The sequence below is a fragment of the Trichechus manatus genome, unplaced genomic scaffold, assembly GCF_000243295.1.
Source record: "Trichechus manatus latirostris isolate Lorelei unplaced genomic scaffold, TriManLat1.0 scaffold00096, whole genome shotgun sequence".
Taxonomy (NCBI): domain Eukaryota; kingdom Metazoa; phylum Chordata; class Mammalia; order Sirenia; family Trichechidae; genus Trichechus; species Trichechus manatus.
The window spans coordinates 7937373-7947824 of record NW_004444032.1 but is presented as its reverse complement, the minus strand read 5'-3'; the positions used below and the strand labels follow the sequence as shown (position 1 = coordinate 7947824).

The 10452-nt window shown below is 35.2% G+C and overlaps 1 protein-coding gene and 1 non-coding gene across 2 annotated transcripts in view; one reads left to right on the top strand and one right to left on the bottom strand.

The window, feature by feature from the left end:
- Positions 1-10452, top strand: part of LOC101353072 (B cell receptor associated protein 29) — a 71755-nt gene that overhangs the window by 19424 nt on the left and 41879 nt on the right. The window contains exons 4-5 of the mRNA XM_023737050.1: positions 73-223; positions 1830-1965. Of these exons, the coding sequence (XP_023592818.1) occupies positions 73-223; positions 1830-1965 (287 nt within the window). The remainder of the gene's footprint in view (positions 1-72; positions 224-1829; positions 1966-10452) is intronic.
- Positions 3842-3948, bottom strand: LOC111821672 (U6 spliceosomal RNA). The gene has a single exon (XR_002825013.1). It is a non-coding gene; the product is annotated as a U6 spliceosomal RNA (small nuclear RNA).

Sequence of the window (10452 nt, the reverse complement as noted above, 5' to 3'; positions counted from 1 at the left end):
TACAATAATAAAAAAAGAAACATAAAAAAAAAAAAAACCGAAAGTAATGTTTTCTCTTTTTTTTTCTAATAGATGCTGTGAGAGAAATAAGAAAATATTCCTATGCTCATGCCATTGAGAAAAGCTCAGTCCGTAGCCCTAGTGCCTATGAGCATACACAGATGAAACTTTTTAGGTCTCAAAGAAATCTTTACATTTCTGGATTTTCATTATTTTTTTGGCTGTAAGTAAAAAAAAAATGTAGAAGACAATTTGAAAACAGATTTTCTGTTTCTCTGTCTCTCTCTTTTTTTTTTTTTTTTACCTAATCTGTAGTTGTTTTTTCTGTAGTATTTAGTATTTCAGTATTTTCATAAAATAACTTGAATGATATACCCAAATAATAAACAATAGTTACTGCTTGTAAGTTTGATAGGTGGGTAACACCTGCATGATCTGGTCCCTGCCTCTCTCTTGAGCCTTATCTCAAACTATTCTTCCCCATGTGCACTACATCTTACCGACACAGACCTTCAGTCTTCATTTATCCTTGCAGCAAATACTTAAGTTGAGTTCCTACTGTGTACCTAGCTCCTTTCCACTTCCAGATCTTCACACATGAAGATCCTTCTACCAGACACTATTCCTTTCCTTCTTTACCTATCTAACTCCTACTTACTCTGCCACCCCTTTCTCAGGGAAGTCTGTTGTCTTAGTTATCTAGTGCTACTATAACAGAAATACCACAAATGGGTAGCTTTAACACAGAAGTTTATTTTCTCACCGTTTAGGAGGCTAGAAGTCTGAATTCAGGGTGCTGACTTTAGGGGAAGGCTTTCTCTCTTGTCTTTGTTGGCTCTAGAGGAAGGCCCTCCTCTCTTTGAGCTTCTGTTCCTGGGCAGTCTTCATGTGGCTTGACGTCTCTCTTCCCCCATCTCCTTCTTTCACTTGCTTGTTTAATCCCTTTTATATCTCAAAAGAGATTGATTTAAGACTACACTAATCCTGTCTCATTAACTAATAAAGACAACTCATTCCCAAATGGGATTATAACCGCAGATATAGGGGTTAGGATTTACAACACCTATTTCGCGGGGACACAATTCAATCCATAATACTTATTAGTTTCTTAGTGCTGTCATAACAAACCCTGACTAAGACACCTGTGATGTAGGTCTTCTGTTGTATGCCCCCATAGAATGTATATATTTTCTTTCTGGTATTATTCACAGTTGTAGTTAAATGTTGTTTTAACTCTCACCTCCAAACTAGAATCTAAACTCCTCGAGGACAGAGAGTTTGTCTTCCACTCGGTCCCCAGTATCTAGCACAGTACTTAACAGTTCCTCAGTAAATATTTGTTGAACAAATAATTGAAAATAGTAACATTTCTAAAAATGAAAGTTCCCCCAAAATTGTATGTGAGTGGCAGCTTTGGGGCTTGGCTGCCTTATGGAATACTCTTTAAATAGCAAATTTTGAGCTGATTTTAAAAAAAAAAAAGGGTCTTTCTGGCCTTGCCACACCCTCTTAAATGTTCCTTAAATTCTCCTCTGGGCCCAAGCCTTATAAGCCTCTACAAGGAAAATAGTTAATAAGTAGTACTGAACCTATATTTCAAATGCTAGTCTTTTAACAAAGATTCCAAAGGAATGAGACACAGCCTTGTTTTGACTGGGAGACTTAGATTAAAAAAAAAATTTTTTTTTTAAAGCAGATGTTCTCTTAAAAACCACACCCTTCCCTAAAGGGGAATCCTTGGAAAATTACTGTTTTAAAATCACGGTTTCAGATGATTAGTCTAGTTATACCTTACTCTGCTTTTTTTTTTTTTTTTTTTTTCCCCTTAGAGTGTTGAGACGTCTGGTTACCCTCATTACTCAACTGGCAAAAGAACTGTCAACCAGAGGAGCGCTTAAAACTCAAATGGAAAATACTAGTGTGGCTGCTAGAAAACTCATGGAAGAGAATGAAAAACTAAAACGGGTATTTTATATTTCTTTTTAAAATTTGGGTGAATGTTGTTGGTGTTTCCAAGGGGTGGGTATATTATTTTTTAGCATCAAAAAGAACATTTTCTCACTCCTTAAGTATAGGCGGAAAATGACCATAAATAGCAATGTTGTTCTGTGGAATGATTGTTTCGCAAGTATTTTATTATCTTATAGATTTGTTTGTTCTCACAATTTCCTTTTATAATAGATTAATGCCATTTGGGCCTACTTCGTATGATTTGAGAAGAAAACAGTATTTTGGAAATAAGAATTTCAATTCTTTTGTTACCATTAATTTTACCTAAAGCAAGTCTTTACAAAAACTTATGTTTTCATTTCCTTTTCAGTTGTATTATTCTTTTAAACCCAGTATAGCAAGCAGAGGAAGGTGGTTGATGGTAGATTAGTGATTGCACATAATATTAAAAATCTTTAATTTGGTATTGCTGATAGTCCTTGAGAAGCCTAGTCTGTCTTTCTCCTTCCGTTCAGGGAGATTGTGGATCAGGTAGTGATATTTTCCCCGTTGAATAAGTAAAAGAATTAATGCAAAAACAAAAGAGACAAAATTACTTTGAGTTTTTTTTTTTCCCCTTAAGTTTAAAATTTAGGAGTCATATCTCATAGCTTGAGTATTTTCAATCATATTAAGCCCCATAAGTTTTCTTAATTCTGTTTTTTAGAAAAAGGAATCAATGGAACCAATCAGAAGTGAAACACACTTTTTTAAAGAAAGCTTTCCAAAAATAATGCAGTAAGGTTATTTGCCTGTTATAAGTTAAAGAAATGCAAGCGGTCGTTATATGATACACCAGATTGTCAATGTAAAAAGTATTGAGTTCTACAGTAGAGAGTTAAAATATGTATCTGAGCCCTAAAGTCCAGCATCATATAAAAAGAACTATAAGCACCAGCTTTCATCAATCCCAAAAATGACTTAGCTGTTGTTGTTAGGTGCTCCTGAGTTGATTTTCAACTCATAGAGACCCCATGTGACAGAGTATAACTGCCTCATAAGATTTCTTAGGCTATAATCTTTATAGAAGTGTATCACCTGGTCTGTCTCCCGTAGAGCGGCTGGGTAAGTTCCAACAGCCAGCCTTTCAGTTAGCAGCTGAGTGCTTAACCATTACACCACCAGGGCTCCTTGATTTAACTATTGCATAGTGTAGTATAAGGCAGCATTGATCGTAAAAATTTAGTTTGATGGGACGTTATCATGGTCACCTACTCAAAGATCATGTTTTAACTTATGATGTCTGCCTTATTTCTACTACAACAAAGATAAGGGTAAAGAAAGATCTTTATCATAGACACAGAAGTCCTAAGTGTTTCTTTGGGTCGATTATAGCAGGCGTATTTTAAGGAAACTTTTAGAAAATAAGCACCAGTTTATTTTTTGTTTTGTCTTGTTTTGAAAAGGAATTGATCTGTAGATGTCTTATGAATTTCCCTACGTAGTAAATATGAGTCTTAAAAATCATGCTTTTGGTATTTCTGGTTTAAAAACAAGCAAAAAGTCCTTTTTGCTTTTTTTAGAGTGTTTCATGAGCACTATCAGCTTCATGTTGTACCTTAACGTTATTCGCTTCATTTGCTATCCTTTGATCTCATTTCATAGTGGTAGAAACAAAAAAACAAAACCCTCAAAGCTTCAGCTAATATATGATGGTTAAATTCAAAAGCACATAGCCTTGTATTTGTAGAAAGGCATATTGTGTACCTATCTCAGTTTAGAATTATACCATCATCTTAATCAAGTTGTAACTCTTACTAGAACATTGCTTCTTTCTTCTTATTCTCCAACTCTTTTCCTCTTATTTTTCAGCTCTAAGAATTTTTTTTCTAGCCTGTTTTTTTTTAAATTGAAAAATATGAAATGCTTCATGAATTTGTGTGTCATCCTAGGCACAGGAGCCATGCTTATCTTCTCTGTATCACTGAATTTTAGCATATGTGCTGCCAAAGCAAGCACTCAGCTGTAAGAATTTAACAGAAAGTGTTTTTGTAAAGTTTTACAGTATACACCATGTTTTCAATATACACCATAACTAATACACTTAAGTTAGTCTTGTCCTTTGAAGTAATTACCTTCCTAAAAACATTTTTGGAACTTTTCTTCTGGAATTGTTTTCAGAGAGAGTTTATTGCCTTTGAAAGGAATGTTATTTCATTACTACTAATTCCTTGATTCCCCCCACAATTTTCATTTTTTGTTTGCTTATTTTCTTCCCCCTTTTGTTCCATGTCCTTCTTGCTCACTGTGTAGCAAAGACCCAGCCAGTGGTCCAGTATCATCAGAGAGGGGCACAGAATATGCTGGGCTAGAGCCAGTACGTAGTGGGGAGAGAGTCTGGGCTCGACGTAAGTGCTGTCAGTGCCCACAGTGTAACCAAGGGTCATATAGGAGAATATCAAAGATGACTTCTATTTCATTGAATATCAAAGATACTTCAGTTTAGGTTTTGAAATATTAGCCAAAGAAGGGTAAAACTGCTAAAATGCCCCCTCCATTCTCTATCAGACACACGTCATCTAGTGGAAAAAGCATTATCCTGAGGTGCAAGAGACTAATTATCCTACCAGTAATTAGCAATATGATCTGAAGCAAGTCACCTCATACAGTCTAGGCCTCAAGGTTCCATAGCTGTTGATAATAGCTAACACTGTGTGCCAGGTATGGCTCTGAATGCTTTATAGTAAGGTGGTAGTGGTGTTGTTAGGTGCTGTGAAGTCGATTTTCAACTCATAGTGACCCCATGTGACAGAGTAGAGCTGCCTCACAGGGTTTTCTAGCCCGTAATCTTTACAGAAGCAGATAACCAAGTCTTTCACCCACAGAGCCATTGAGTGGGTTCAGACTGCCAACCTTTCAGTTAGCAGCTGAGCGCTTAACTATTGTACCACCAGGACTCCTTTTTTATACTAAGATATTAACTCTTAAATCTCACAGCAACCCCATGAAGTAGATAATGTTATTATCTTCATTTTACACATGAAGCACAGAGAGGTTAAGTGATACACACGAAATCATTCAGCTAATAAGTGACAGAGCTAAGATTTGAACCCAAGCAGCCTTACTCTGGCATACATACTCTTAACCATGTTGCTTTGTAACCTTCGTTCCAATAGATATGTAGGTAAGTGGGTGGACAGGTGGATGGATGGATGCCATCGAGGTGACGCCAACTCGTGGCGACCTCATGTACAACAGAATGAAATGTTGCCCAGTCCCACATCATCCTCAAGATTGCTGGCATGTTCAAGTCCGTCATTATAGATATTGTGCCAGTCCATCTCACTGGGGTCTCCCTCACCCTTGACTCTCTACTTCATCAACCATGATGTCTTCCTCTAGTCATTGATCCCTCATGATGACATGTCCAAAGCAAGCAAGTCAGACAATGTTCTGTTGTGATCCATAAGGTTTTCGTTGGCTAATTTTAGGAAGTAGATCACCAGGCCTTTCTTCCTACTCTGTTTTAGTCCAAAAGCTCTGCTGAAACCTGTCTACTATGGGTAACCCTGCTTGTGTTTGAAATACTGGTAGCATAACTTCCAGCATTGCAGCAAAACACAAGCCACCACAGTATGACAAACTGACAGATGGGTGGGGGTTCACTCCTGTATTATACTATTAAGTGGTTTCCAGGTGGTACTTAAGGCCCTTTTCATCTCTGATATTCAGTTAGTGAAATGAAATAATTATGAAAGACCAGTTAACTTTTTTTATTGAGGTTAAATTCATATAACATAAAATTAACCATCTTAAAGTGAACAATTAAACAGCATTTAGCACATTCATAATACTGTATAACTACTACCTCTATTTTGTCCAAAACATTTCATTACCCGAAAAGGAAACCCCATTAAACATGAGCAACAGAAGTAAATAAATGAGCAACTGTAAATACCCATTAAACATTTACTCCCAACTACCCCTTCCGCCCTCTGGCAACCACCAGTCTGCTTTCATTTTTTATGGATTTAATCTATTCTGCATATTTCATATGAATGGTATCATATGATATGTGACCTTGATGCCTGGCTTATTTTCACTTAGCTTAATTTTTTCAGGGTTCATCCATATTGTAGCATGTATCAGTACTTCATTCCTTTTTTTTAAATTGTGGTAAAATACATGTAAGAAAACATTTGCCATTTCAACCATTTTTACATGTATAATTCAGTGACATTAATTACATTCACCATGTTGTGCAACCATCACCACTGCCTGTTTCCAAATTGTTTCATCACTCTTAACAGAAATTCAATACCCCTTAAGTAATACGTCCCCATTTCTACCTCCCACCCACAGTAACCACTAATAAACTACTAATATGCATTTGCCTGTTCTAGATATTTTAGGTAAGTGGGATCATACAATATTTTTCCTTTTGTGTCTGACTTATTTCACTCAGCATAATGTTTTGAAGATTTATCCATGTCGTAGCATATATCAGAACTTCATTTCTTTATGGCTGAATAATATTCCATTGTACATATATATGACATATTTGTCCATTCAACTTTTGAGGGACACTTGGGTTGTTTCTATCTTTCAGCAATTGTGAATAATGCTACAGTGAACATTACTGTACAACTATCTGTTTGAATCCCTGCTTTCAGTTCTTTTGGGTATACCCAGGAGTAAAATTATTGGGTTATATGGTAATTCTATAGTTATGGTAATTATTGGGTTATATGGTAATTAACTTTTCAGAAACACCCATACCATTTTACTTTGCCTCGAGCATGGTCGAGGGTTCCAATTTCTCTACATTCTTACCAACACTTATTATTTTCCATTTATTTTCTAATAACAAGCCTAATGAAAGTGAAGTGGTGTCTCGTTATGGTTTTGATTTGCATTTCCTTAATGACTAATGTCGATGAGCATCTTTTCATGTGCATGTTGGCCATTTGTGTGTATCTTCTTAGGAGAAATGTCTATTCAAGTCCTTAGCCCATTTTTAAATTGGATTATTTGTATTTTTGTTGTTGAAGTTGTAAGAGTTCTTTATATATTCTGGATACTAGACCTTTATCATTTCTATGATCTACAGATATTTTCTCCAGTTCTGTAGATTGTCATTTCACTTTCTTGATAATGTTCTCTTAGTTAAAAGTTTTTAATTTTGATGAAGTCCAGTTTAGTTTTTTCTTTTGTTGTTCACGTTTTTGCTGTCATATCTAAGAATTCATTGTCAAATCCAAGGTCATGAAGATATACCCCTATGTTTTCTTCTAAGAGTTTTATGGTTTTTGCTGTTATATTTTGGTTGTTCCATTTTGAGTTAATTTTTATATACAGTGTAAGGTACAAATCTGACTTCATTCTTTTTGCAAGTAGAAATCCAGTTCTCCCAGCACCATTTATTGAAGAGACTATTCTTTCCCCATTGAATGGAGTTGACAACCTTGTTGAAAATTAATTAGCCATAAATGTATGGGTTTATTTCTGGACTCTAAATTCTATTCCATTGATCTATGTTTCTATTATTGTAATATCACTACTAGACTGTTTTAATTACTGAGGCTTTATAGTATCTTTTGAAATTAGGAAGTGTGAGTCTTCCAACTTTGTTCTTCTTTTTCAAGGTTGTTTTGGCTCTTCTGGGCCCGTTGCAATTCCATATAAATTTGAGAATTGGCTTTTCCATTTCTATGGAAAAAGGTTGTTAGAATTTTGATAGGGTTTATGTTGAATCTGTCCATCACTCTGGATAGTATTGACCATTTTAACAATATTAAGTCTTCCAGTCCATGAACATAGGATGTCTTTCCATTTACAATATTTTACGCAAATAGCGCGCACATCTGTTTGTTTCCAACCACTCCCTCCTCCCATGAGGTATTTTTGTAAGTGCGCTGTGCTGATTTTTTACGTTTTCGTAAGCATGCTATGCTAATTATTTTGCAGCAACATGTAAAAAAATTAGCATAGTGTGCTTACAGAAATACCTTACAGGGCAAAGGAGCGGTTGGCAAACAAACATAGAAGACGTGCATTATTTGCATTAAAATACGATAACTGGGTCTTTAATTTCTTTCAGCAATGTTTTGTAGTTTGCACTTACAAGTCTTTCACCTCCCTTGTTAAATTAATTCCTAGGTATTTTATTCTTTTGGATACTATTGCAAATGGAATGGTTTTCTTAATTTCCTTTTCGGATTGGTCATTGGTAGTATATAGAAACACAGCTGATTTTTTGTATTGATCTTATAACCCGCAACTTTGCTGAATTTTCTCTTGTGATGTCTTCTTTGACTGATTGTTTGTTTAAAGGTGTGTTGTTTAATTTCCACATATTTGAGAATTTTCCTGTTTTCCTTTTGTTTCTGATTTCTAGCTTCATTCCATTGTGTCAGAGAAGATATTTTGTATAATTTCTATCTTTTTAAATTTATTGAGACTTGTTTTGTGCCCTAACATACAGCCTATCATGGAGATGGTTCCATATGCTGAGAAGAATGTGTATTCTGCTGTTGTTTGATGGAGTGTTCTGTATATGTCTGTTAGGTGTAATTGGTTTGTAATATTGTTTAAATCTTCTATTTCCTTATTGGTCTTCTGTCTAGATGTTCTATCCATTATTGAAAGTAGGATATTGAAATCCCCTGCTGTTATTATACAACTATATTTCTCCCTTCAATTCTGTCAATGTTTGCTTCATATATTTGGGACTATATTGTTTGGTGCATACGTGTTTATAATTACCTATCAACTTTTAATTTAACTACTTAAAATAACAAGGGTAAAGTGGCTTTACCTCTCATTGATTTTTTTAAAACTATTTTATTGAGTTTTTGGTGAAAGTTTGCATAAGTTAGGGTCCCATTTGACAATTTCCACACAAACTGGTGTCATTAGTTATATTTCTCATAATCTGTCAACATTCTCTCTCTTTTTTTTTTTTTCCTAACAGTTTCTACACGTATAATTTAGTGACATTGATTACATACTTCAAGTTGTGCAACCATTCTCACCCTGCTTTTCTGAGTTGTTCCTCCCTCATTAACATAAACTTGGTGTCCCCTAAGGTTCTTATCTAATCTTTCAAGTTGCTGCTGTCAGTTTGAGCCCATATAGATAGTTCTTAAAAAAGCATAATGCTTAAGGCAGACCTTTTTTACTACTTAAGCTAAACTATTGTTTGGTTTTAAGAAGACTTCAGAGAATATTTTTGGTTTAAGGTTTAAATATTATCTCAGGGCCAAAGTTTCAGGAATTCTTCTACCCTCCATGGCTCTAGGAAGTCTGTAGTCCATGAGAGTTTGAAATTCTGTTCTGCATTTTCCCCCTTTTCATCAAGATTATTCTGTGGAATCTTTGAACAAAATGTTCTGTAATAGTAGTCAAGCACCTTCCAGTTCTTGTTTTCATGGCAAAGGAGGCAGTTGTTCACAGAGGCAGTCAGCCACACATTCCATATTCTCCTATTCCTGACTGCCTTTCTTCCTCTGTTGCTCCAGGTGAATAGAGACCAATTGTTGTGCCTTGAATGGCCACTTCGCAAGCTTTTAAGACCCCAGGCAATACACAGTTTTTTTTTTTTTTTTTTTTAACCCTTTTGTTAACTACATTTATTCTCCTTAATTTTTTTTTTTTTTTTTTTGTGGGATACGATGGGTGGAGCAGTGAACATTTGAATTATTATAACTGGTAGCTATTGAATTTCAGATTTGAGGACTCTTGGTCTTTCTCCAGCATCAAGTTACACATAATAAATTTAGACAAGTTTACAGGTGCAGTCATGAAAGCCTATTACAAAACCAACACAAATCCAACTTTTCCAAGTCAATGGCATAATAATTCAAGCAGTCAGTGTAAACATTCCTGCGACTCAGTGGTTCCACTTTGGGTAATTATTAGAGACTCTTTGAACTGAATTCAATGAAGTAACAACTAGAGTGGGCAATAAATTTAAAGAGATTTAAGGAAGAATGTTTTCTTGTTCCTGCTCTTTAAAAAACTTTTTTTGTTTTCAATTTGGGAAAGTGTCAGACTCCTTCAATTGAGTCGGTACTTCGTTCTTCCTATCTCATAAAAAATTTCCTGGGATTATATAATATATTCATTAAAACCTAAATCCTTCCTGAGTTGCCTAACCTCTGTTATAGCACTATAGTACTAGATTGGATCTTGTGCCACAGTTTTTATGCTCTTGTCTTATTGTTTCCACTAGATTAAAGTTACCTAAGAGCAGAGACCATGTTTATCTTTTATTTTTATCCATTATAGCACCTTGCATATAGCACCTGGCATGTAGTTAGTTCTCAGTAGAACTTTGTAGGTTTTGGTTGTCGAATATACTAGCTTACATTAGAAAAAGGAATCCCCCTACAGTAGAAGTTTTTCTCTTATGTCAGTCTGTTTAAAATTTTTCTGAGTTGCTTTTTTACCTGAACTATAGAAACTCTCAATATCAAGTTGCTGCCACTTTATTTAGTCAGTTGACCTGTGCCAGTGTGTACA